General features: G+C 34.0%; 3 protein-coding genes across 4 annotated transcripts; all 3 read left to right on the top strand.

The window, feature by feature from the left end:
• Window positions 1–7,289: 7,289 nt before the first annotated feature.
• On the top strand, window positions 7,290–13,418 carry LOC107822133 (C2 and GRAM domain-containing protein At1g03370). The gene is made up of 9 exons (XM_016648635.2): window positions 7,290–8,269; window positions 8,946–10,184; window positions 10,391–10,573; window positions 10,700–10,983; window positions 11,096–11,212; window positions 11,417–11,679; window positions 11,847–12,087; window positions 12,348–12,620; window positions 12,706–13,418. Exons 1-9 carry the CDS (start codon window positions 7,921–7,923, stop codon window positions 12,913–12,915), a joined length of 3,159 nt encoding a protein of 1,052 aa, XP_016504121.1. The 5' UTR covers window positions 7,290–7,920; the 3' UTR covers window positions 12,916–13,418.
• A 1,467-nt stretch (window positions 13,419–14,885) lies between these two features.
• Window positions 14,886–18,971, top strand: LOC107822132 (protein phosphatase 1 regulatory inhibitor subunit PPP1R8 homolog). Its single transcript, XM_016648634.2, has 3 exons — window positions 14,886–15,044; window positions 16,249–16,849; window positions 17,982–18,971. Exons 2-3 carry the CDS (start codon window positions 16,377–16,379, stop codon window positions 18,781–18,783), a joined length of 1,275 nt encoding a protein of 424 aa, XP_016504120.1. The 5' UTR covers window positions 14,886–15,044; window positions 16,249–16,376; the 3' UTR covers window positions 18,784–18,971.
• Window positions 18,972–21,407: 2,436 nt separating this feature from the next.
• LOC107822131 (DNA-directed RNA polymerases IV and V subunit 4) lies at window positions 21,408–26,975 on the top strand. Of its 2 annotated transcripts, none has more exons than XM_016648631.2 (11): window positions 21,408–21,544; window positions 21,737–21,815; window positions 23,004–23,072; window positions 23,242–23,301; window positions 23,483–23,581; window positions 25,076–25,187; window positions 25,326–25,403; window positions 25,512–25,545; window positions 25,627–25,695; window positions 26,346–26,446; window positions 26,574–26,975. In XM_016648631.2, exons 2-10 carry the CDS (start codon window positions 21,749–21,751, stop codon window positions 26,418–26,420), a joined length of 663 nt encoding a protein of 220 aa, XP_016504117.2. In that variant the 5' UTR covers window positions 21,408–21,544; window positions 21,737–21,748; the 3' UTR covers window positions 26,421–26,446; window positions 26,574–26,975. The 2 variants fall into 2 exon arrangements, with proteins under 2 accessions (XP_016504117.2, XP_016504118.2); XM_016648632.2 differs by having other exon boundaries at window positions 26,558–26,696.
• The last annotated feature ends 962 nt before the right edge of the window (window positions 26,976–27,937 follow it).

Here is a 27,937-nt window from a genome sequence, read left to right as displayed (position 1 = left end):
CCGAGTCCAGAGACGAGGGCATCCCGGAGTAGGATTTTACGTTGTTAAGGTAAGTAACAGTTTTAACTTTGGCTTTGAGGGTATAAACTCGGAGAATTTGATATCGTGTGACTGTTTGGAGGTGATACCCATGCTAGGTGACGGGCGTGTGGGTGTATACCTCGAGGGATTGAGACTTGATCCGTCCCGTGAGGCCTCATGGCCATCATCTGTTTTTACATAGTTACTTGTTGTTGAACTTGTATGTCTTCATGTTAGAGATCATGTTTAGGCTTTATTCATGCTCACATTATTTGTACTCAGTCATAGAAATTATTGTACATGTTTACCTCAGTCTCTATTATTTGCTAATATGCTGTGATACTTGATGTGGGTTGTGTTCCCTTATTTGTTGATGATGGTGAGGCTAGTGAGGTACATGATTGAGTGAGGCCGAGGGCCTGGTTGTGAGGATATTAATACCATAGCGCGTGAGTTGTCCGCGTAGCACGTGAGTTGACCGTGCGGGTCCAGGTATTGATACCATAGTGCGTGAGTTGACCGTGCGGATCCAGGTATTGATATGATGGCACGTGAGTTGTTCGTGCTTAGCGCTTGGGCTTTGGGAGCCCCTCCGGAGTCTGTACACACCCTCAGTGAGTGTTGAGTGTTGAGTGTTGAGTGCTGAGTGCGAGTGATGAGTGATGAAATGACACTGCTGTGAGGCTGTATTTATTTGTGTTGTTGCTGCATTTATATGTTAAACTTCTTTGTGGCATTTAATGAGTTATGGAATTTACCTGTTTATTTCTGTTTATTTTTAAATTGTGAAAATAAATAATTGGACTGTTTTACTTAGCTCGTCACTACTGCTCAGTTCCTTAGTTATTTCTGTTACTTGCTGAGGTGGTTGTACTCATACTACACCCTGCACTTTATGTGTAGATCCAGGTGAGTTAGAGCGCGGCGATCGTTGAGTTCAGGCCGGCTATCTGTGGAGATTGTAAGGTAGCTGCTAGCGTCCGCAAGCCCTTGTTACTCCTTTTGTCATTTCTTCTTTTGGATAGTTAGACAGTTTATATATCTTAGTTTATAGTTTTAGACGCTCATGACTTAGTGACACCCCGATGTTTGGGGCTCATTCCCGTATTTTTCTATATTATATTTAGAGTTGATTTAGTTTATAAAAATTTTAAATGTTGAAATATTTTATTAAATTCTTATATTCAGTTTAGTAGTAATATTTTGGGAAGTAGGCTTGCTTTGTAACACGATAGGCACCATCACGCCCATGGTTAGATTTTGGGTCGTGACATAGATAAACTTAGAACTTTTCCATTTAAGCACCTCAACTTAACTAAATGACTATAAATAAACACCCACGATCATGAGTGTTGTTCAGTCGCTGCTGACATGAATAAAATTTAATATTTTCTATTGCCGTGTCTTCCACATTATATTTTCTTGACACTTGTAAATTATGGATCCCGCTTTTTTCTTTTCTTAATAATTATTTTTTGTCAGATTCTTTGTAATTGTGTGCACTCCTTCTTCTTCTTTTTAGAACTCGGCGGAAACCTTCAAGTATCACTAAAAAAAATTCTGGCATCTGTCATTTTTTTTCACTCCACTACCTTACTCTTCTATATTTCGTCCCCTTCTCACTAACAAAGCAAGAACTATTAAAAAGAAAAATCTACAGATCTGACCTTCACCAAGCGTTGCTTCGAATGGGCAAATCAATAGTAGTTTGATCTTATCTACTAACGATTTGATTTATTTGAACTTTGACTTGAAGATCTGGTTGCAAGATTGATCGCCAAATAATTTTTTTCTTCATAAAAAAACTTGTCTCTGCAATTCTAAATGATTTGCACAGGTAAGAGATGAGATTGGGGTAAAGAGGTGGAAAATGGCTAATATTGATCTTATTTACTTGTCCATCAACCTTCTATTTTTTTCAGTAATTTTATTATCATCTCCATCTCCATCGATGTTCCACCCATTACAGTTATTCCTTCGCCTCCCATGGTAATTTTTTTATTATGGTAAAGGAATGATCTTTGGTTTCATTGGGTACTGCATGGTTAAAGGCACTTGTGGTGAAATGGAGATGACAAAAATGGTGGAGCAATGGCAAGAAGTGAAATTGGGAAAGAAAGAAAAGAAAGGAGAGAGGAGGCCGGCGGTGGGAAGCGGGAGGGAGAAAGTGGGTTGAGTTTTCTTTTCTCTTTGCTTTTTCTTTTCATTTGATTTATGATTTATTTATTTTAGTATTTTTTAATTAAAAAGTATTTCCACGCTCCTTTCTAGCGTGAGCATCACACACTACTACGACATCGGTTACCTTGTTGCCACATAAGTATGGTAACGGCCAGAGGTGTGTATTTATATGCATTTTATAGAGTTGAAGTATTTAAATGGGAAAGTTCTAAGTTCATCTACCGGGTTGACAAGCAGGTACAAGTTTAAGTGGCCCGGAAGTCTTTTTTCAGTATTATAAATTAAAACACTTTCAAAATATTATTATTTATAGCCATTTTTTATATTTTATCGCAAAATACAAATATATACAACTTTTTCCTCAAACCTCTCTCTTCTCCTTCGACTCTCTCTGTTTCTTGGTATCTCGAAGTAGGAAAGAAGATCTTGGTTGTCGAGTTTGATCTGCTGGAATGAAATAATTTTTCATTACAACCCTGGTAATAAAGCTAACTTGATAAATGTTGGTATGTCATTAAAAATCTCAATACAGCGAATACGGTGACATATATCCATGACAAACAATTATTAGCTACGGAATATAATTAGCTAAATTATAACTACGCTCAATAATAAGTCTCCAAACAATAGTTATTCATGAAAGTTCGTTTTTTTTCTTCGGTAATTGTCACAGATATTCGGCTGATAGTGGTGATGCACTCTCTTTTTTCTTTTCTTTTTTATACATTTTATTTTAATTTTAGTAGCACGTGTGGAGTAATATTAAAATAATACCTTATCCTGACCCCACGCTCAGAAGAAAAAGATTATTCTAAGTAGCCGTTTGGACATTAAAAAAAATGTGAGATTTGAAAAAGGGAAAAAAAAATTGAAGTTAAGTTGAAAAAAATATTTGAAAATCGAAATTGTGTTTGGACATGCATTTTACTTGAAAAAATATTGTAGTTTTGTGAGAGCTAAATATTGTTTACTTGAAAAAGAGGTGAAAATTAATTTTTCAAAATTGAAACTAAGTGGGCGTTTGGACATAAGAATTGTAAAATTCCAAAAAAAAGTGAAAAAAATTTCAAGTGAAAATGATATTTGAAAATTAGAGTTGTCTTTGGACATGAATATAATTTTGGGTTGTTTTTAAAGTTTTGTGAGTAATCTGAGTAAAAATTTTGAAAAATAGTTTTTTGGAGTTTTTCAAAATTTCGAAAAAATTCAAAATGCATCTTCAAGTAAAAATTGAAAATTTTATGAACAAACGCTGATTTCGCAAAAAAGTAAAAAAAAATTAAAAAAAAGAAAAAAATTCTTCTGTCCAAACGGACTAACTTTTTAAAACTCATCTTCAAAAGTTCAGTTAAATGTATAACCAAACAATGATTTGAAAATATTCTTTGGAAAAACAAATACTGTCCAAACGGCTCCTAAGTAAGTTTGGATTTATGTGAATACAATATGAGTCATAGGAGAATCCAATGTCTCAACAAAACAAAAATTGTTCATAAACCACACAATGAGACGACTATTGAGTAAAAGTTTGTTCTTTTTTTGCTGCTAATTTATTTCATATTGTTAATCTCCAGAACATCTAATATTTTATACTTGTAATTTATTAAACAAATTTTAAATTGTTTTATGGAAAAAACCTGTTGGAAGTATGCTTTCTATTTACGCTTATTTCCACCTTTTCCTTCAATTTAAGGTGGAATTCTCCAATTGCTTTGTTTTCTTATTGTTTAAAGATTCTTGGTAGCTAGTTCCTCTATAGGATCGAGGACGAACCATTGATGCAAATAATTACTAAATAATTGTGCTTATTTCAAGTAAATTGAGATTGACTATATAAATTCTCAAACTACGCTAATGTTATGCAAAATGAGAAGAAAAATAAAAAGTACTACGAGAAAATAAGAAGTAATTAATACTACTGGGATAGTGAAGAACCATTTGATGTTTTTCTAAAATATTGTCTTATCTTATAAAGTTTGGATTAATTATATCTAAGAACGCATAATGCAACTTATTTAATTACTGAGATTTTTGTGATTCTCTTTTCTTTTTTTTCGTATAGAAATCGTTTAGCCCCACTTGCATCTATTTATAAATAATTATTATTTATTGCTGCTTGATATATTTAACTGAATTAATTAGAGTTTATGCACTTCCATTATTATATTCAAATTCAGCTATTATACCCTTTCAACAACATCCCTTCTACTTTTAATTAATTTATCTTTAATCCAAATTATTACATTCTACAACTGGCCATTATTAATCTAAAAGTTGCCTTCTTATTTGATTTTCTTGCAACTGATAACTCTTGGCTGGGAAATTTAATGGATAGGTCAACATTGACATTTTATCTTCTTTTTAATGCATTATATTTTTATTCGTTTTAGCAGACTAAGCAGAAGGCAGAAAAAAGGCCATTATTTAAATGTAGTTTGTCTAAGTAAAAAAAAAATATTTTTATATTATCGGGTTACTTCAAAGCCATTTACATGTAAGTTTTACAATATTAAATTTAAAACTTAATAAAATAATTTAGTAGCCATAGAAATATTATGATTTGTTTAGACCAAAAAATTTCAAAGATTGTTTTATTTTTATATTCGTTTCCAATTAAACATCGTCACTTAAAATGAAAAAAAAATTCTTATCATATAAAAAATATTTATATAAGTTACCCTTGATCAAACCGTGAAAATAATCTCTCGCATAAATAAGGGGTAAAGCTGCGTACACTAAACCCTTGTGGTCCCACTCTTTCTCAAACCCGGACATAACGAGACATTAATACACCGGAGCAACCATCAAATCAAGTCAATGCAGTGGACCTCCTTATAGGACCCCAGTTTTCAATTTGGTGAAAAATGTGACCGGCACATTTATTTCCTTACATTTTTAGTACAAGCTTCTTGAATACTGTGTTAGGTGAACAATATCCTAATTAGACCCTAACATTCAAGAAATTAATGGAACTTTTTCTTTCTTAATCTCTCTATTTATTTCATTAATTGTTTAATTGTGATTATGAGGGTCAAAAGTGTCAAAGCCTACTAGACTAAACCAAAATCATTGGCAACCGTGTTTTTAGCTCTTTCACAAGTTAAAATGACCGTTTTTCTGCCATCTAACCAATAATAATAAAAGTTAAAAGAATATATTCTCTCCAGGATATTCGTTTTGCTCAAGGGACGAAGCTGCAATATTACGAATAGTTCGAATAAATTCAGTAACTTTTATTTAGATTTTGTATTTATATTAAAAAATATTATATATATATAAATATTTAAATATGATCAATCTATCACGTAGTTAAAACGAACCAAAATTTAATGATAAGTTCATAATTCATAAATTTTAAATTCTAACTTAACCTCTATTTTGCTTAACTTGTGAAGTTGTTTCCCCCCTTTTTCTTAATACAAAAGTACAAATAAGAAAAAAGATAATGTGGATGGGGTTGAATGAATGCACCTTAGATATGAAATAATTTAATTAGTAGTAACGCAAACAATGATATAGTAGTTCTTACATGGAAAGTTCCCCTTCAACTATGTTTGCAAAAGGAAAGTGTTCCTTAGCTTGAAGCTTATACTACTTAGTATGATTTTTTTATTATATATACCATAATCAAGATTCTTGTTTGACTTTGTGTTTTAAGTCGTCATTAATTAAAATAAGATCCACCATAGAATGGTTTCATTAACAAAAGCTCAATATCTAAACTTGCATTTGCTGCTTCTTGCCTCCATTATATTATATATATAGGTTAAACTAGAACCCGGTAACTTATAAGGATTAGAATTTCAAACCCATAAACTTCAAATTCTGGCTCCACCTTTGTTCGTAATTCTTCTTAAATACGTTCGATCGACAAAAGCTACATATTTAGCTAACAATGCAATCCTCATGGACCTACTTCATAAACCAATATACATTGGCTCCAAATTTGAGAAACCAGTGATAGTCGATCCACTTTCTGATGCTTGAGCGATGATCTCAAAGTAATGTAGTAGTATTTTCCATGTCTGTTAGATTACACTATGATTTGGGTAAATGAGAGGTAATTGTAGAACTAACAAAAGAATCAATACTAAAATGAATTAATGATTAAAAGTTTTTCCTTTTCTTTTTCTTGTAACTGCAAAATAGATAAAGTATAAAGTTGTTGTCTAAACAAAAAAAGCCTCCTTTTGGACGCAGTCCTCCACCAGAAACAGCCAAATTTCGTAGTGAAAGCAAAAGAAGAAGGCCTTTAAATGAGGCAAAAAGCTTAAACTATAACGTACAAGCTATTAAAAAGGTAGTTATCTTAATGGCTGCAATAATATTTTTGGAATACTTTGTTTATTTTAAGGAAGCTAGAAAAAGAATTAGTCAGCCTAAATTCATACGCGCAATTGCAACTCTTTCTTTTTTGTTATTAATTATTCTGATGATTCGGATCAACTTATGTGGCTTTTTGTTTTTTAAATGGATTTGCTACTTTTCATTAGTATAAGTATGAAATAATTCTGTCCAAAGCTTATAGCTTGTTTGCATGGTTATTATGCATCATATAGTATTGTACTATTATATTGTATCGTTTTGAATTGTACAATTTTGAAATAGGTTATATTATTTGTAATTGTTTCATGTTCTCATGCACCAACAATATGAATAAATTTGTAATATTATTAAAAAAAAGTAAGGTACGAGATAGAATTATTATATAAAAAGATAAGATAAATGATAAAATAAAAATATAATAATAAAGAAGAGCAAAATGAAAGAAAAAATAAAGTAATGATACAACCATCCCAAATTGGTCGTTCCATAAAGTGACACTTTTCGTCATTACGTAACAACGAATTTAATTATACGATACAATAAAATTTAAGTAACAATTAAAATAAATATTATATTTAATGTAATAATACGATATAATAACAACGTGAAATTCTCTATTACTAAGATGTTAAGCTTATAAGAAAAATTACTTAATTTTATAAAATCTATTATGATGAATTCAAAACCTCATAATTCTCTATTCACTTCATTGAATATGCGCAATTGCAACTTGAAAACAGCATTTTTAGAAAAGTCAGTTTACTTTTTTTTTTTCTTCTTTTATTATTTAGTCATCTCTCTCTCCCCCCTCTCTTCCACCTTCCATCCCTCCAATCTCCATCTTTCTCCTAAGAATCTAACATTTCTGTATCAGGGTCTCTTTCATATTAAACAGCCATTGCTATATTTTATTTTCTTGAGTTTTTTCATCTAAAAATCCAATCTTTGGTCCATTTCTGTATATGGGGGTATTCCCATATTTTGCCTTTGTAATATTTTCCTTTTAAATTTGATCCCTTTCATTGTATTTTCATATAAAAATCCAATCTTGGTCCTTTTCTCTTGTTTTTATTCTTCTTACTCTGGAAATTTGGAGCTTTTTTGACGAATTATAATACCATTTTGGTGTTTTTTGTAGTATAATATATATCAAAATTTATTACTTCTCAACACCCATTGACCTAGAAAAGTCAATTCTTATTAGTTTGCAGCCTTTTGCAAATGTTTTATAATAACCATTTTTTCTCTTTGGTTAATTGAACTCGTACCATTCTTGATCACACATTTGTATTCAATAAAAATTTGATCTTTCTTGTTTTTCAATCAGTTTCTTGTTAAAAATTTCAACTTTTGTTGGTGGGGTTATGTGATTTTTTTTTTTGGGGAAAAAATATGAAGCTTTTAGTAAGAGTAATTGAAGCAAAGAACATACCAGCAATGGACCCAAATGGATTTAGTGATCCATATGTGAAATTATCATTAGGAAAACAGAAGTTTAGAAGTAAAGTAGTGAAAAAATGTTTAAATCCTTCTTGGTGTGAGGAATTTGCTTTTAGAGTTGATGATTTGAAAGAGGAGCTTATTATTTCTGTTTTAGATGAAGATAAATATTTCAATGATGATTTTGTTGGACAAATTAAATTTCAAGTGTCTCAGGTTTTTGAAGCTAATGATAAATCACTTGGTACTGCTTGGTATACTTTGCAACCTAGGCATAAGAAGGCCAAAAATAGAGATTGTGGTAAGTTTTTTTACTTTTGTCTTTCTTTTTATTCTTGATGATTTTTTGAGTGTTTTTTTTTTTTGAATGTTTAAGCTGATTTTGGATAAGAAATGTTTCTTTATATGTTAGAATATATGATCTTTCTTTCCATTTTGATGATGGCTTATGTGGTTGGATACTGTGAGTTTTAGTCATGTTAGCAATTTTACTCTACATCCTATGCATTTCTAATAGTTGTTTAGCCTTTCAGAGATTTGTACATAAGTAGAAAACGATCAAAATATATAGAACTTCTAGTACGTTTTATTTATAATTTTATTATTATTTTGTATTTTGTATAATATTGGCCTCTGAGATGAGTTTAAAAGGAGTAACGTGGTCAGTGAGAATTCATATAGTCGACCTCAACTTGTTTGGGATTGATGCGTGGTTGTTGTTGTTTCAAGTATTCTTGGCCTTCTGTTGTATGATATTATCAAATGCTTCTTTCAACTAGTCCAGATATTTACAAATTACAGATATATACTCTTATGATTGGGCTGCGTCTGCCTGTACCATGACATCTTAAAGATGGAATATACCAGCTTTATTGAATGATCTTTGATCGAATTCAATGTATCAATGATAAATAGCATCTCTTTTGTGGTTTGCACAGGTCGGTTGAGGATTTAATTGTGTTCTTCCTTTCTAATAGGTCAGATTCTTCTCACAATATGTTTCTCGCAAAGCAGTACATTGGCGGACATGCAGTCCGCTGGTGATCATGGACCACCGTCGAAGAAGTTGCCTGATGTGCCAACTGAACCTCCATTTTTGTCTTCTAATGGCTCCTTGAGATCATCTTCTCCTCTGAGATCCGAAGAAGCAGCCTCTGCTAAGGAGGAAAAGCCTCAGGCGCAAACCTTTGCTGGTCGACTTGCTCAAATTTTCAACAAGAATGGGGATGCAGTATCCGCGACTAACGTGAAAGCTCCAGATATAACAGTGACACCTGAAAGTGCCAGTACAGTAGCTTCTGAGAATGCACAAGAGGAACAGTCCACATCGGGAAACTTTCAAGAACTAATTAAAAGCATGGAGGCAAGAGAACAAGGAAGCGAAATTTCAAACCTTCCTGGAGTAGTAGTCGATCAATTGTATGCTATTGCCCCGCATGAATTGAATTCATTCCTGTTTTCACCGGATTCAAACTTCTTTAAATCCTTAGCAGATATTCAGGGATCCACGGAGTTGCGTATTGGACCTTGGAAACTTGAAAATGGTGGTGAGAGTTTAAAAAGAGTGGTCACTTTTACTAAAGCTGCAAGTAGATTGGTCAAGGCTTTAAAAACTACAGAGGACCAAACGTATCTTAAAGCTGATGGGAAGTCTTTTGCTCTTTCAGCTATTGTGAGTACCCCGGATGCCCCATATGGAAGCACTTTCAGAACAGAATTGCTTTACAACATTACTCCTGGTCCTGAGTTGCCTTCGGGAGAGCAGTCTTCGAGGTTAGTAGTGTCGTGGCGTATGAATTTCTTGCAAAGCACTATGATGAAAGGCATGATAGAAAATGGTGCACGGCAAGGTATTAAGGAGAGCTTTGAGCAGTATGCAAACTTATTATCTCAGAATGTAAAGCCAGTTGACGCAAAGGACATAGGTTCAGAGAAAGAACAGGTTTTGGCATCTCTAGAAGTGGAGCACCAGTCCGATTGGAAGCTGGCTTTCCAGTATTTTGCTAATTTTACTGTAATATCAACCTTTTTCATTGGGATATATGTGTTTTTGCACATCTTGTTGGCAATGCCTAGCACAATACAGGGGCTTGAGTTTGTTGGCCTTGACTTACCAGATTCTATTGGTGAGGTAATTGTGTGTGGAGTGCTAGTACTTCAAGGAAAACGGGTACTGGAGCTGATATCACGCTTCATGCGAGCTAGGGTACAAAAAGGTATACTATTATTAGTTCCCTGTTTGGTTAAAGATGGTATGAAGAATCCATCAAAATTCAACATATATCATCCAGACATCAGAATTAGGTGTTTTCTCTCGGTTCCTCATTCTTAGCTGTCACAGCATGTTTGCTATGGATACCATGTGTGGTATACATTGTTTTTCCAAGGTTTTGATGTGTTGTATCGTTGATACTTTAACCAGGAAGCGACCATGGTGTCAAAGCACAAGGAGATGGCTGGCTGTTGACCGTTGCCTTGATTGAAGGAAACAATTTGGCAGCTGTTGACTCAAGTGGCTTCTCTGACCCATATGTGGTGTTCACATGCAATGGGAAAACTAGAACCAGCTCAATCAAGTTCCAAAAGTCTAATCCCACATGGAATGGTATATCTTTATCTTTTGGGGGTTCTATTGTCTTTATTTGAAGTTCTATAGTTGCCGTCATTTGAGCATTTATACAAGATCTTTTCCATTGGCTTTGATTAGTGGTTTGAACCTCGTTACATGCAGAAATATTTGAATTTGATGCAATGGATGAGCCGCCATCTGTTCTGGACGTAGAAGTGTTTGATTTTGATGGACCTTTTAGTGAAGCTACATCTCTTGGGCATGCTGAAATCAATTTTGTCAAAACTAATATAACAGATTTGTCTGATGTTTGGGTTCCTCTTCAAGGAAAGTTGGCTCAAGCCTGCCAGTCTAAGCTGCATTTAAGAGTTTTCTTGAATAATACAAAGGGTACCAATGTTGTCAAAGACTATCTGTCTAAGATGGAGAAGGAAGTTGGGAAGAAGGTAGATCATCTATTTCTGCAGTTAATGTTATATGGCCAATGGATCTCGTTAAATGTGGGGATTTAATTTTCTTTATGAGTCCTGCTGAACAGTGTCTGAATTATTTTTGTAGATAAAATTACGATCTCCTCAGACCAATTCAGCATTCCAAAAGCTTTTTGCGCTTCCACCTGAAGAATTTCTCATCAATGATTTTGCATGTCACTTGAAACGCAAGATGCCTCTCCAGGTAGCTAATGTTTATTGATTCTTTGTGTTGATAAATCATTGAATTTGCTGTTGAACAGTATCTTTAGTCTTTACTGTACTTCTGCATCAGTTGGTCGGGATTATTAATATTATCTTGTCAAAGTTGTAAATGAGTCTCCGCCAACTTTGTGAGCTATGATGCTTTCTTTATTAATGCACCTATTTGTAATTTCTTTTGGTTCAGGGCCGACTATTTTTGTCTGCAAGAATAATTGGGTTCCATTCTGATCTATTTGGACATAAGACCAAATTTTTTCTTCTTTGGGAAGATATTGAAGACATTCAAGTTGAGTCTCCTACTTTGGCGTCAATGGGTAGCCCGAATGTTATCATGACTTTAAAGCCCGGTAAAGGTTTTGATGCAAGGCATGGTGCCAAGACTCAAGATGAGCAAGGCAGGCTGAAGTTTCATTTCCACTCTTTTGTCTCTTTCAATGTGGCTCACAGGTGAGTGCGTCACCTCTTTATGAGCGGTTTGTCTATTTTGAACTAGTATTTCGTGTAGGAAACTTCAAGGAGAAAAAAAACTGTTGTCAGATAAAATGCTGGGTTTCTCATATGAGCAGCTTATAGTGATTACGAGGAAATTTAATTCTTTTGATCTATGTATCTAGGACTATCATGGCATTGTGGAAGGCAAGAGCTTTGAGTCCCGAGCAGAAGGTGCAGTTAGTTGAAGAAGAGTCCGAAGCTAAAGGCCTTCAAATGGCAGAAGAGGATGCGCTAAGCAGTGACTTCCAAGCTGCAGATGATGACTCTGAAGGAAAAAGCCTTCAATCGGAAGAGAGTGGATCATTCGTGGGTGTGGAGGATATAAATATGTCTGTAGTTTATTCCTCTGTACTTTCAGTTCCAGTGAGTATCCCCCCTGCCTTTCCTTTTGTTCAAGAGATTTTGGGTGTTAAATATATTTGATGGATTTTGGTTGAGATGGGATTACAGGCCTGCATGTAGCGGTGGTTAAATTGCTCACCTCTGTCAAAACCTGCCCCAATTATAGTTAGACTATCTGTTAATTGCTCAATAGTTATAGTCCGGCATCTGAGCATGTGAAATAGGAATTCTTAATTACGTTTTACATTTCTTGCTCAATATCTTGTTTTGGTTGTTTGCAGACGGACTTTTTCATGGAGTTATTCAGTGGTAATGAACTTGATCGTAAGATCATGGAGAAAGTCGGCTGTCTTAATTATTCTTTTAGTCCCTGGGAATCTGAGAAGCCTGATGTGTATCAGAGGCAACTTTATTATAAATTTGATAAGTGTATATCCCGTTATAGAGGTGAAGTTACAAGCACGCAGCAGAAGTCTCGCCTTTCTGATAAAAATGGTTGGCTCGTAGAGGAAGTCATGACTCTTCACGGAGTTCCACTGGGTGATTTTTTCAATGTAGGGACATTTGTGATATGTCATTTTTCTTTCCATTTAACATCTGCTCACAGTAGGCTAAGAGCTTCTTGTCTGTATATTGCAGCTTCACCTGAGATACCAGGTTGAGGTTGTCCCCTCAAGATCGACGAGATGCAACGTTCAGGTACATCTGGGAATTGCTTGGTTGAAATGCTCGAGACATCAGAAAAGGATCACGAAAAACATAGTTTCCAATCTGCAAGAGCGCCTATTAGTCATGTTCAGCGGAGTTGAGAAGGAATATCTCTCAAAATCTGATCCCGTCGTGATCTAGAGGGGTCCTTTGGCTTTTGCAAACCCTCGGAAGGACTAATTATCGCCAATGTACACAATCCCGGTTGATCCTCATCCACCAAATTTTCGCTGACACTGTTGTTGTATAATAGTTCATGAGTCACTAACACTGATAGGAAGAAGCAAAATGTGTAAAAAATACACTTTGGAGCTCAGTGTATGGTTGAAACATCAGGAATACGCGGCCAAGACATCGATCTCCCAGTCGCAACGTTTGGATACATGCTTAAATTTTTAGTATGATACTGACCTCAACTGGTTTGGAATTGTGGTGTAGTTATTGTATGGCATCTTACGTTCAAGTAGATTCGTGACCATAATTTTTTTGACATTAAACAACTTTCATTACTTCAAACTCCGCGATGAGGAGAAATTTTTTGTTATGTACATAATACTACTTATTGTAGGATTTGATAGTTCTTTGGATGTCAAATGTATTCTGCCATTTTGCCAAGTGAAAAACCATTCATGCCACTTATTTTCTTATGCTGTTTTGGTCTTTGATGGATTCTTTGGCTGTCATCATTTTTTTTCTCTTTTGGTGTCTGTCTGACTCTGTGTGTAGGGGTGTTCATAACCGAAAAATCGAACCAAACCGAAAAAAAAACCCGATACTTTTTAAGTTTGCTTTGGTTTTGACTTTTAAAACCGATCAGATTTGGTTTGGTTTTGGTTTTAATAAAAAAATAACCGAAAACCCCCGAACCAAACCGACTATAGAAGTATCTATTTAAAAAAAATTAAAAAAATAAAATATATATTATGGTACATATTAGTCGTTTGTATTTTTAGTCTAGTTCTTTGCTATTTAATAATCTAATTCTTTGCCTTTACATTTTAGTTTGATTGGTAGTTTTCTTTTGCTAAATACAAGAATTTATTTCACGTTAAAAATAATCGATTTTTAATTGAGTATTTAAATTATTCATCACTATTTAATTTAATTATCATCAATATATCTTGGTAAATAATAGATTTCTCAAAGAGCAATTGGTTTGATAGCGTTACGTTGAAAATGTAGTCGACGGGATATGTGTTTGGTAGTGTATGTCTCGTGTTTAAGAAAAAAACAAAAAAAAAATGACAAAAATCGAATCGATAAAAAACCAACTTAATTGGTTTGATTTGATTTGATTCTAATATTTGAATAACCGAAAATTTTTTATTTTGGTACTATGATGTCCGGTTAAGCACACACTTCAATCAATTGAAATGTGTACTTATAATACTTCTACAGACTTATGAGTCTTTACAAATTTAATAAATCTTGTACTTATTACCAAGCTTTTTATTATATCAATAAACTTTTTGTACCAAGCATGTTTTTATTTTATTTTGACAAAAAAAAATAAAAATAAAATCATACATTTTTTGTTTTTTTTTGTTTACTCTTTTGAATAAAATCTTACTGCCTCTGGTTCATTTTAAATGTTTTAAAATATTCATTAAAAAATCATTTAATAATATTAATCAAAAGGATTCTTTAATTATATTATGCTTTTATCTTTTCTAATTTAGAAAATCCTATAAATCATTTAGTGGAGTATTTGGTAAATTTGAAGGAAAAAAGAAAGTAATGCTTTCTTGGTTTCCTAAAATAATATAATAAATTAGTACTTATATTGGACAAAATTTGTTTAACTAAAACCACATTTATAATGATCTGAATGAAGTATAGTAAACAAGTCTAAATTATTCTTATCATATCTTCATATCTGCTAGTCTGCTACTAATTAAAAAAAAGTATTTGTCAATTTGTTTTGTTTTGTTTTGTTATTACATTGTATAAGTAGTGTAATTCGTATTTTAAGCAAAAATTTAATCCTCCTCAGAAAAAGAAAAAAAAAAAAAAAAGAGAAGAAAAGAGAACCGGTTGGGGTGGGTGGGTGGGTGTGTGGGGGGGGGGGGGGTCGCCCCTCTTTATCTCACGCCTCCATTGTTTTTTCTTCCAAATTCCTCAGACAGAGAAAAAAAACACAAGCATTGAACTAGTCCCTTCTCAATTCACCATATTTGCTTCGCCCATCGATCTGCAACTATAGCTTCAACTTCAACTATAATAAATTAACCCTAAATCTCATACACTTAACATTCTCTTTTTGTCAAGAGGTTAGTTAATCTTCGTCTTTCTTCTAATCTCATTTGCTAATAGTACTTATCTGCTTTTAATCTCTTGCAAATCTTACCCCCTGTTAGATTTTGTTAATTTCACGGATCCCATGCCCTAATAGTTAGCTCATATTATGATTCTGGTTTTATTAGATGCTTAAAATTGGTGTAGGACAGTAGTGTAGGAATTATTTTTTCTTTTCTGCACATAGTTTGAGCTTTAAACGATTACTGCCAGTGGTTGGTCTATAGGGTTGAGGTGCAATTTTATCTTATAACAACTAAGTTTTTAAATGTGTTTAGCAGAATTATTAGATAACAATTGCTGGAAAGTACAATTTTTTTCCTTTTTATCACACATAAAGTTTTATGTTACGTTATTGCGTAGGCCGTAGTGGTCAATGAAGTGGGAGGAAAACCATGAGGTCTTAGGTTTAATTCCTAGTGGAAGCAAAAAGCACTAGGTGATATTTTTCCATTTACTTGAGCCTTAGTGCGCAAAGTTACTCGGTACATGTGCTAGTGAGAGGTAGCAAGTATCTGGTGGAATAGTTCAGGTGCGCGCAAGCTGGCCTAGACACCACCGTCAATTTTTTTTATGTTATTGTACGCAGGGTTGTGGAATAGAGGCAGATGCAGCCTTTGTATACTGGCTTCAACTTAATCCAGTATTGTCGACACATAACATAAATATGTATGTGAAAAACCGCTAAATTTCAACATATTTTAAATTTTGAATTCATAATTCAGAAGTACGTTAATTCAGTCTAGGGACGTTAAAGTTGAAGCCATAACGTTTAAATCCTGAATCCGATTCTTTTGGGGAAATCATAATAACTCCCTTTCTAGTAATATGAGAGGAAACGAATCTTGTGACATCAGTTTTAACATATAATAAACCAAGGTAGGTATAGGGAGCGTTTATCAGAAGAAAGATACAAGTGAGAGAACAAAACCATAATAGAATTTACTCCAAAAGAAAAAAGAATTAGAGGTCGTCCAGGTCGTCCACTTATTGAATAAAAATTATAAGTAAAACAACTGCATTTGTCTTCTTAATTTTCTTGTATATTTTATGAACTTCTACAATGGATTGAATAGAAAAGTTCATACATATATTTGTGGATGGATTCTAAAGAGTGTCGTAGGTACTCTTCTCTTTTCTTTTTGCTTTATGTTGGTTGAACCTTTGCTTTGGATGCAGTGTTACATAATCTGAGATGAAACCGAGTTCATAGAATTCTGAGCTAATGTAGGGCTGAGAAGGGTCCATGCTTGAGATCTTATTCGACTGAGGAAGAGCTTGTAGTTTGAGCTGAAGGTAGAGACAGAATGTATGGTAGATCAGGGCTTGATCGATTTAAGAAAGCTCAGTCATTGGAGCCATTTCAGGTGTCTGCGAATTCAGCTGCTAAACCAGCATTGCAGCCTACTACAAAGGCGGTTACACATCCTTTTCCAGCATATGCACAATCCACAACATCTCATCAACAAACTCAATACGTAAATCCACAACCTGCTTTGCAGAAATCCGTGGCGGCAGATGCAACCGCTTCTACAGTGCCAACTCATCATGTCACTCATGGAGGGGGACAATCAACTTGGCAGCCTCCTGATTGGGCTATTGAGCCACGTCCAGGAGTTTATTATCTTGAGGTGATCAAGGATGGTGAGGTACTCGATCGAATTAATTTGGATAAGCGAAGGCATATCTTTGGACGGCAGTTTCATACTTGTGATTTTGTCCTTGATCATCAGTCAGTCTCACGCCAGCATGCTGCTGTGATTCCTCACAAAAATGGAAGGTGTGACACATGATCCTGCTTTTTCTTATCTAGTTTTGAACATGTTCTTTTCTTGTTTTGTGGCTAGCTTGTTAAGAGAAGGAGAAAGTAATGGAGTATTAAACTAGAATACCACATAAGAAGAATATAACTCTATGATGATGTACTCGGAATATGTTGTGCAATTCATGTTTATGCATTTTTTTTTTCTTTTCTTCTCTTTTTCTTTTTGTGTGGAGAAAAGGTAAGTTCATGTTTATGCATTTCTTCCTCGAGTCAAAATGAGTAAGTAAAAGACTTAAGCAAGCTTAGGCATAAGGGCCATGGTTCCCTCACTAATAAATCTCTAATGATGTCTTTATGTTGACTTCAACATTTAAATGTTCTTGCCTAACATTCTTACTGAAGCTATTATAACTTTTTTGCCTTGTAGGCAATGGATGTTTCTTACTTTCCTACTTCTAGCTGATGTTTTACCCATTGGTACTTAAAAACTTTAAGCTCTTCTTCATATAAAGGCTATTAGTTGTATAAAGTTGCATATTTTTGAAGATTTACAAATATTACCCCATACAGACTGAAGAAAAGAGAAACTGTGGTTTTATTAGAGATTGCTCAAGATTATTTCGAAATCTATTGTAAGTTTGTATTTAAGTGTAAAATTTGGGACATCAAGAATGTCATTATCTGTAAATATCATCTATCAAGATCATCCAATTCTCATGAATTAGACCATCTGACCCCATTTAGATTTCAGTAATAAAGGTGATAGTTTGACTGCAAGTGTTTTTTAAGCAAAACTTTCTCGGTTACCAATCGAAAAAGATGATAGTTTGACCGCATACTGTTAAAGTCACTTGTCTGTGGTGAGAATTGTTATCAGTACAATGATTTGCAGTATTCAGTTCATCTCCTGCACATCTTTCGACGTAGAAAAATGCTCTTTCTTGGGCACGAGATTGCCTTCCCTTAGATGTAGAATGGGCTCTTCTTACCTCTTGCAGTTTGACCTGCTTATATACTTTATTACATTGACTGCACGTCTTTAGACATAGAATGTGCCCCTTTTTGGAAACCATACTGCATATCCTTAGATGTAAAGCTGCTCTTCTTAGCTCATGTCGGTTGAACTAGTTATATTTTTTCTCTGCAGCATTTATGTGATTGATTTAGGATCTGCACATGGAACATTTGTAGCAAATGAGAGGCTAACAAAGGATTCCCCTGTCGAACTTGAGGCCGGACAATCTTTGAAGTTTGCTGCATCAACAAGGACTTACATCTTGAGAAAGAACAATGATGCTCTCTTCCCTCCTCCACGACAACCTGCAGAAATAGATTTACCGCCACCTCCAGATCCTTCAGATGAGGAAGCTGTTTTGGCTTATAACACCTTTTTAAACCGCTATGGGCTTATGAGGCCTGATTCATTGTCAAAATCAACAGTATCAACTAGTGGGGAGGATGTCAACTATTCATCTGACAGGCGCGCGAAAAGAATTAGGAGAACAAGTGTGTCATTTAAAGATCAGGTTGGAGGAGAGCTAGTTGAAGTTGTTGGTATTTCGGATGGAGCAGATGTGGAGACAGAACCTGGTCCATTGGGTGTGAAAGAAGGAAGTCTTGTCGGAAAATATGAGTCCCTAATAGAAACTACAGTGATACCGAAAGGGAAAGAACAGTCCTCTGTAAAGGATGCCACCGTTACCCAAACAGGTGTAACGGACAAACTTAAACAGGTATTGAACAAGGTGAAAAATCCGCCAAAGGGTGGAATTTACGACGATCTTTATGGAGAATCAGCTCCTGCTAAAGTGGGATCTTGGGCATATTCTGATTCCAGTCAGACAGCTTCTACTAACGACGCTAAAGGAGACTCCCCTTGTTCTTTACGCAGAATCTCTGGACATATCTCAAGCAATGTAGACGACGATACCGATGATTTGTTTGGATAGTAAATGCATTGCTGCATGAGGTGTCTCTAGTAGATTGAATGATGTTATAGTCTTTATGTTGTTATTCTTATTCTTCCTTTTCCTGGCATGCACCAACAAGATTCAATTTTGAACTGAGTCTTAACCTGTTAGAGCACTGAATCTGTGACTTGAGATTAATGGAAAAAAGTGTATGTTATCTTTTCCCATTTTCATTTTGTGCAAAACAAAAGGTCATAATGCTAATGTGGTGCTTTTTGTTGTATGATCAGTAAATACAAAATTTATTAGGAACTATTAAAACTTGATCTTGGGCTGTGTTGCTCTAGTGGGAGAGTGATTTGCTGAAAGCATTCTTTCAAGACACAAGCAATTCTTGCAAAATTACTAGCCTGTTTGGCCAAGCTTCTTCCAAGGCCAAATGTGCTTTTTTCCCCCAAAAATATATTTTCCCCCAACTTAAGGTGTTTGATCAAGCTTTTTTGTGAAAAAAAATGTTCTTGGGAAGAAGCAGAAGCATTTTCTGAAAAGCAGAAAAAGGTAGCTTCAACATAGAAGTTTCTGAGAAGCAGAAAAAGGTAGTTTTAACATAGAAGTAGAAGCAATTTTGACTTGTCCTCTTACCAACAATATCCTTAACAAAATATAGTATATATAAAAATAACCTTACTTATTTTAGACCTAATACTTAGGATATTAATGTATAAGTGTTTCTTCTTATTTTTAGGATAGCTTTCTAATATATAGTGACTTCAGGGGTGAGTGCTTTTATATTTGTTGAATGATTTTTTAATATTTAAATCATTCTAAAAGAATTAAATACTTTTTAATTTTATTTTTATATTCTACTTAAATAAAATAAAAAGATTCAATTATTATTTTTAACGATAAATTTTTGAGATTATTTATTTACTTATAATATTAACTATTAAGTAAATCTATTCATGTGCTTATTCGTAGTTTGATACTTAAAAATACTTTTTGAAAAGTTTGGCTAAACATAAATTATTGCTCAAAAGTGCTTTTCAGATTGATTAGCCAAACACAAAGTGATTCTCTTCAAAAAAGTACTTTTCAAAATAAGCTAATTTTTACCGCTTGGCCAAACAGGCTATAAATCCAACAACAATTTGTTTTCAAAAACCAAACCAAACCAAAAAGAAACCAAAGCTTTTCCTAGTCTGAATGCCACATAACATCAATATTAAATCAAGAAAACGGTCAATTTGTTTTGCAAGTGACTCTATTTTATACACTGAATATACAATAGAATAAGGAATAAAATAGCGAATAAGGTAGCGAACCAACTAAGAGAAGCAACCAGAACTCAGAGGTATGTTGGTAATACATTATCTTCGTGTCAAAGCTCTCTTTTTTACAGTTTTAGTGTAATCTAACCGCTAGAATTTGTTAAATATTTGACAGAGACCAAAAGTGCTCATTTTTGTCAAACTTATCAGGCTCAAAATTACTCAAGAGTATATTTAAGGGATCATTTTATATCTACCACAAAAATAAGGAACCATTTTGTCATTTTCTGGATTTTTCGTTAACTAAACCATGATATAGGGAAAATACAAAAACTTAACCATGATTAATTGATAAAAAGCTTACAAATTTGGGTATAATTATGCTCATTGTATGAGTTTTTGATCCATATTGTCCCTTATCTTTGATGGTAGGTCTATTTTGGTCCCTCAAATATAATCCTGAGCATATTTAGTCCCTCAAGTATGCTAAAGTGGTGCATATTTAGTCGCACTGACACAATATGTTCAAAAACTAACGGTACTACCTAACTCTGATTCATGAAGGCAATCTTCTGCTCTGAAGCAAAATGTTTCCTCTCATTTTATTAAATAACGCAAATTATCACTTTAATTCCTCATTTTTAGATAATATCTTCTAAAATTTTGACCTTGAAAATATCCCCTTATGTGCCAGTTTCAATGAAAAAATGACAATGTATAACTGCTGTAAAAATAATAACCGAAAAAATATATAAAATTTGTATATATATATATATCTAGAGCTGATAAATTTAAGATTTTAATGTTGAAACTTTTGCTTTTAAAAATTTCGGTTGATTTTTCCAAAAATAAAAGTTAAAATTTGAAAAAAAATAGAGCTGCCAAGATCACTTCTAGGCATATTATTGAAGCAAATGAATAACCAGGTTGTATTATCACTTTTAGCCTGTGTCAGAAACTATTTACATCTGGTAGCCGAAAAAAGTATATAAAATTTGTATAATTTTTGTATATTAACATATATATATATATACACACACACACACACACATTTTTTTCAGCTATTATTTATACCGCGGCTAAAAGTGGATATTTTCAAGTTCAAAATTTTAGAAGACATTATCTAAAATAAGGATGGCACAGAAGGGGATATTTTCATGGTCAAAATTTTAGAAGACATTATCTAATAATGAGGAATTAAAGTGATAATTTGAGTTATCCAATAAAAGAAGAGGAAATATTTTGATTGCAGAAGATTTGCTTCATGAATCAGAGTTGGGTAATACCATTAGTTTTGAACACATTGTGTCATTGAGACTAAAGGTGCTCCACTTTAATATACTTAAGGTGCTAAATATGCTCAGGGCTGTATTTGAGGGACCAAAATAGACCTACCCTACAAAATAAGCCACCATATTGGCCAAAAACTCCTCATTGTACTACACGCTGCTCCACTCTTTCGTGCCTTCACACTTTCTATTAAAAGTTTCACTTTCTCCGGCCAAATTCCACTATCTTTTGTTCTTTCCCAGGTAAATTTAATTTTATTTTTTTCCATATAATTTCGCTATAGAGCTGAATAAATTGATCTTTTATTGGATTTTTTTACACTTTCAGTTTAACGATAAATCCACATTTTTTGTAGTATATACTTTGCATGTCATTTGATAATCAAGGTGTAATTTGTTGTTTGGTTTTAAGTGTTTATTATGGTTTTGTGACAGTGAACATTAAGAATGGCGGAAAAAGGAGGAAAAGGGTTTTCTCTACCAAAAAATGGAAAGTCTGCCCTCAAATCTCCTGGTAAAACAATTCGCATTTTTCTTCTTTCTTCTTTTTGCTGTGACTTGTTCCTGGTTCTAGTAATTATTAGGGCGGAGTTGCTCAGACAGTGTATTTGTGTTTAAAAATTCATTAAATATGTACAAATATTAAATTTAGAACCCAGTTATTAGCGCTTGAAGTTGTCGTTCTGAAATCTAGAACCTATATAGTTGAAATCTTGGCTCCGCCATGTTTAATTTATACATGCCTTCTACTAGGGGCAGATTGAGGTTGAAGAAAGTCCTTGAAAAATTACACTGTGCAAATAGAGCAAAAAGAAAAAAAGACATCGAAACCCCTTGACATAAGGAAAAATTCTAGTAAATTGGCAAAAGGGGTTCAAAAATTGCTTTAAGTCATAGGTTATTATTATTTTTTAAATCCCTTGTATAAACGACTGTATTCGACGGTTCTGGTGATTATACATGCCTTCCAATGTAACAATTACCCAGTAGCTTTTGCTTAAATCTTATTTGTATTAAGAAACTCATTAAATATGGATTGAATTATGTGAACCAATTAACAAAGATGAGCTGTGGGTTCAGCGGCAAGTTAAGAACCCACAAACTTCAAATCCTGGTTGCGCCTCTGTGTAACATAGACCCCTATCGGTGATTTTTGAGTTCTAAGTCTTGGCTTATTTGGACCGTGACTGTTAAACAGGTCTTTAAAACAGTAAAATTAATGTGACTTGTGATAGCCAATGAGATGCTTAATTCTGGAGTCAAAGGAATCTCTCACATGATAATGGAGAATTAAGCTCTAGGATCCACATGATAGCAGTAGCACTGGATATATGGAAAATCAATTAGAGAATCATATGCTCTAGGACCCAACAGATAGTTCTCAAATGCTTGTGTTTCACTGGCTGATTAGTGCAATTTTTCTGTTTGATGGATCGAGAACTTAAGTAGAAAGATTTAGTACAAGATATGGATGGGAAGAGGTACTCACTAGAATTTGTTAGCAAAAGAAAGAAGAACACTAGTTACACTTATCATTCTAATTCCTTAGTGAAACAGTCTGAGCGCAGTTGAAAGATCTGTGTGTTTCGTTTATATTTAACTTGGTACATTGACTTTGAAAATCTTTGCATTTTTAATCTCTCAATGCATCTTTGACCTCTTTGGTTTTGAAGCACGCACGTCTTTGACTTCTTTTCTGTAGCTTCCAAAGGGAAGGATGATATCTCAGCGAAATCAAAAAGAGGAAGGAAAGTTCAGTTTGATTCTGAAGGTTAGGTTGGTTCCTGGTGTCTTATGGATTTCACTTCACCTGTTTAAACAGCAAAAAAGAAAAAGAAAAAAAAGATTATTGTTTTGAATATGCTTGTAATTCAATCATTTTTCTGGGAAATCTGCTACTTGAATATTACTGATGCTGCTCAATGTCTATCATTGAATAGGATCACTGGATACCAATTTCACAAAATCGAATGGAAAAGCTGATCAACCATCTTCCAAAGGTTAGACTTTCATATGCTTTCCATGGATGCATCAGTAGAAGTGTGAAATATGGTGCTCTTTTCTTGTCTATATTATACTCCTATCTTTGTGATTTTGATCATGTTCTGTTTGTGATTGGCCTTATTGATGGGAATATGCTGGAATTGTTCTCTTCCTGATATGCATATTGTCATTGCCTAGGTGTTTCCGGCAAAGGCGGTAAAGGAGAGAAAGCTGGCAGTGGTAGTAAAAGTCAAACAGCAAAAGCACCTGGTCCTTTGGAGCTTAGAGTTGAACAAGGTTTTCCTTCAGTTCTGATTCTCTTTTCCAGCTTGAACATGAAAATATAATTTTCTTGTCAGATACTTGTTAATGGAAAATTTTGGTGTCAGTTGTTATTTCATTTATGATTTTCTACCTTTTCTACCTTTTTCCAATTATAGACTTATTCTTTTTGCTCTTGCTCCTTTGCCTTCAGAATTTTTTAATACTGCTCCATCTACCCCAAATCGGACCACCTTTTTTTTGGCCTAGTCCCTTAATATCGATCTCTTTCTTAAGGAAAGTGTTACAGCATATTATGTGATGCAGGAAAGGTTATAGTAGATCTACACTTTCAATTTTATATAACCTCTCTTGGCTATCCCTATTGAATGAAAAAGTAGTGTGCCCCTGCAACATGTTCCTCCAATCAACATTAAAAGTGCATATCGAGTCTCATGTTAATAATTATACAAAGTCAAAAGCAGAATTAAATTTGCAAAGGAGACCCCACTTATTTTATTAGGAAAGTATCATGTGAATGTTTGTGGATTTACCAAAGAATTGCTGCTTACTGCCCATGAGTTTCATTAGCATTTTGGATTCAGTGAAGAATGAATATCGATTTGTCATATGCATCCAGAATTTGGAAGGAAAAGAAAATACTATCTCCGTTCAAATTTATGTGAACCTATTTGACTGGGCACGGAGTTTAAGAAAGAAATGAAGAGTTTTAAAACTTGTGGTCCTGAACAAGCCATAACATTTGTGTAGCTATATTTCTTTTGAAACTTGTGTGTTAAACATGAGAGTGTTTCTGTAGCTATAAAAGCTTCTCACTGAGGGTAGAATTGCAAGTTTAAGTTACATTGTTCCAAATTTAGAGAGAGGTCATTCTTTTTGGAACAGACTAAAAAGGAAGTAGGTTCACATAAACTTGAACGGAGGGGGGTATGTACTTGTCGAAGAAAAAATAAAACAAAAAAGGATAGATGTGCTTGATGCAAGCAAGTTGAATTTGATTGCTAAATCTCTTGATTTACGTTAATTAACCAACACTTTGGGCATCTTAAGCTAGTTTTACAGGAACTTCTGCTGATTTGGCTGAATTTTCAAGGATTTAATATCGGAGAAACTTGTGTTTTAATTTTTTGGGAAATTCTGTGATAATACTGTAATGAATAGACCTTGAATCAATACTTAGAACCTGCACTAGTGGGAGGTAGCAGGTACCCGGTGGAATAGTCGACGATCGCACGGGCTGGCCCGAACATCACCGTTATTAAAAAAATAGACCTTGAATCTACTATCTGATATCTTATCTGAAAATAATGCTCCACACAGTATGTTGAGATTCTTCTTTAGATGAAGTTGAGATTTGGACCTTAGTCTGGGACTCTGGTGTTGCTTTGCTAGTTCTGTGTCTATTGCATTTGCTGAATCAAGTGGTAAATGGCTTAAGATATGAGTAGACTACTTAAGTGTCGATTCTGTTCTAATTTTCCTTCTAAGAATCTCTTGATTTATATTCAGAACTTCCGGACAATACGGCATGCCTGATGGACTGTGAAGCTGCTGATATTTTGCAAGGAATCCAAGAGCAAATGGTGGTATTGTCTGAAGATCCAGCTATAAAACTACCTATGTAAGGGAGTGCATGTTTGTTCTGCTGCCTTTTTTTTTCTTGTCAGGAATAGATCTACTTTTCTTCTCTCTGTCGCTTCTTGTGGAAGGACAAGACGAGAATTTACCTGCCTAACAGTTTGAACTTGTTTGCTACCAGTTCATTTGACAGGGGATTGGCCTATGCACAAAGGAACAGGCTTTACGATAATCCCGAGATTGTCAAACAAATACTCAAGTATCCTTGTCCTTTTATTATTAAAAAAGAAAAAAGAACCTTTGTATGGCATGTTATAATTGTCTCTTGAAAATTTTCTAGTGCTGGTTTTCATTTAACTCAGATCAGACCTCTAAAGGAGCATGGTGTTTCCGATGGGGAGGTATCAAATCTAGACCTGTTAATACTTGATTTTCTACATGTGAGGCAATGTTTTCATATTTCAATTGTTGTATGGATGCAGCTCTGCATGATTGCCAACTTTGCCGTGGAATCTGTTGAAGAAGTATTTGCTCTTGTTCCCTCACTTAAGGTATGGACTGTACTGTTCTGAATCATATTCTGGATGTTGATTTTGTTTTAAAGACATGCTACCCAAAGCTTTGTCAGTTCCAATCTGACATTTCAAGACTCCATCCTCCTCCTTTTTCGGATTTGGCTGATAATAATGAATACATATGGGTGTTGAGGTTGCTTTCAACTGCTGCTATTGATTGAATTTTAAGTTTGACTAGACAAGGACCATAATAGCTATAATTAAGATTCTTAAAGAACCTTCTATCTTGGTACTAACAATAGATGAGAATGACACTATAAATACGCACACACAGTAATATGGTTCATGCTCATTTCTACATAGACAGCTGAGTGATATGAGTGGATAATTACTGCTGCAAGACTGTTAGTTTCACTAACACTAAAAATAAAAATAAAATAAAAAAAGAGGAAAAGGAATTATTGCTTTTGGTCTCAATATCTGTTTCAGTGTCGAGCTTTTTGTACAATGGTTGCGTCATTGGTTGCACAGCCAATTTGTAGGTGTTCGATAGCATTGACTGCTATATCTTTCAAGGTTCTTGGCAACTATTTGCATATTGTGCTCTGTTTATATCATTTTGTTTAGTTCGTGTACTTAGCATTGCATTAAGATGGTCTTTCTAATGCTGCTGCGAAATATTCTAGACTAAAAAGAGCAAGCTGAGAATTCCCCTCAAGAATGTCTTGGGTGAACTAGCCAAACTTAGAAGGCCAGCGTAAAGGGGGCTCAAAACGAGCATTATATGGTAATGTCATCATTTTACTTCGATTTATATTGTGCAAATAAGAATTTCAACTTCCAGAAGATGATTTTATTCCAAGGCAGTTCCCTATAGCTGTAATGTTGCTAAATGCAGGTATGTTTGTGGTCAGGTATCTGTACAGGGTTCTGCATTATCGCTAAAGGGCATGTCCGACAGTTTAGGCGACCAGCAACAGAAGTTTTCTTTCTTATTTTACCTGTCATTTGTTCTGGTTATTAGCTAGGATTTTCAGCGGCAGTGTAAATCTGTTGATCGCGTCGTTCTTCTCTTCTGATTCCCAAAAGAAAATGCCCTCTAATTGAATGACTCTTTCCTGCCAAGAAACAACAAACGGATGAAAAAAGTAAAAGTTGTGTTTCCTAGTAGCTATTGAAAACATTGCCAAAACTTGATGCAGAAACCCCCCCCAAAAAAGACTTGATTTTAGCTATATTGTTGTGCTAATGCATAAGATTTTGGTGAGATAACTGAATCTGAGGCCATGAATGATTGAAGAATGAAGAAGTTTACAAAGTCGATTTTTATTTTGTTAGTTAATAATTCTGTCCAATTTTATCGGTTTATATGAGAAATTGAAAATTGAGAATATGATCAAGTGATTATTTATTTTAAAAACATAAATTAGAACGACGAGAAGAGAATTTAAACTAAGAGATATATCACTAGAGGAAAAGTTCAAGTAGAAAGGGTTCAAACCTTCAAAATGATTCATGTTTTGGAAACTCTCATTCAACTAAATATTACTCAGCAAGAATTTAATTAAATTTAATTAATCATGGAGAATAATCTCTAAAAACATAGATTATGCATTCAATGTGACAAACGAAATTCCTTCAATAAATCATCATATAATGAAGCACGAATTTAATAACCCCGAATATATGTTTAATCCCTAATATAAGTGTTATAGTATTTCCACATTTATTGTATTTGAGTAGGAAAATAATGTAGAATATTCAATTGTTAAACTTATGTAAAAAAGCTCTCTTCTTATCTAGTCTCTCAGTTTTCTCCCACCTTTTATCTTGTTTCACAATTTTCTCGTTTCTTCTCTTCGTTTCACATCAGTAATTTGTCTGTAACTTCTTCAATATGTTTTTTCATGTGGAATCTTCATAATTTTTATGTAGATCGTGAACATAAATGCATTCTTAAGACCTGAATATTAGTATTTAGATCAATACATTTACATTGCAAAACTCGCATCGCTTAATTAAGCTCCTAATTAGAGCATCTAAATGAATTAGATCTAAAACATTCAAGGTGACCCAAAATCAAAATGTCATTTAGGAGATGCTACAGCTTACAAATAGGAGCGGCAAACGGGCGGCTTGGGTCGGATATGGTTCATGTCAAAACGGGTAACGAAAAAATGGATAAATTATCCATTGGTTATCCATTTTCTAAATGGATAATATGATTTTTATCCATATTTGACCCGTTTTTAAAAAGTTCATTATCCAAAGGTTACTG

Source organism: Nicotiana tabacum, chromosome 23 (assembly GCF_000715075.1).
Source record: "Nicotiana tabacum cultivar K326 chromosome 23, ASM71507v2, whole genome shotgun sequence".
Classification (NCBI taxonomy): Eukaryota; Viridiplantae; Streptophyta; class Magnoliopsida; order Solanales; family Solanaceae; genus Nicotiana; species Nicotiana tabacum.
Note: the sequence above shows the minus strand (reverse complement) of the source record. Positions and strands in the feature narration are given on the sequence as shown.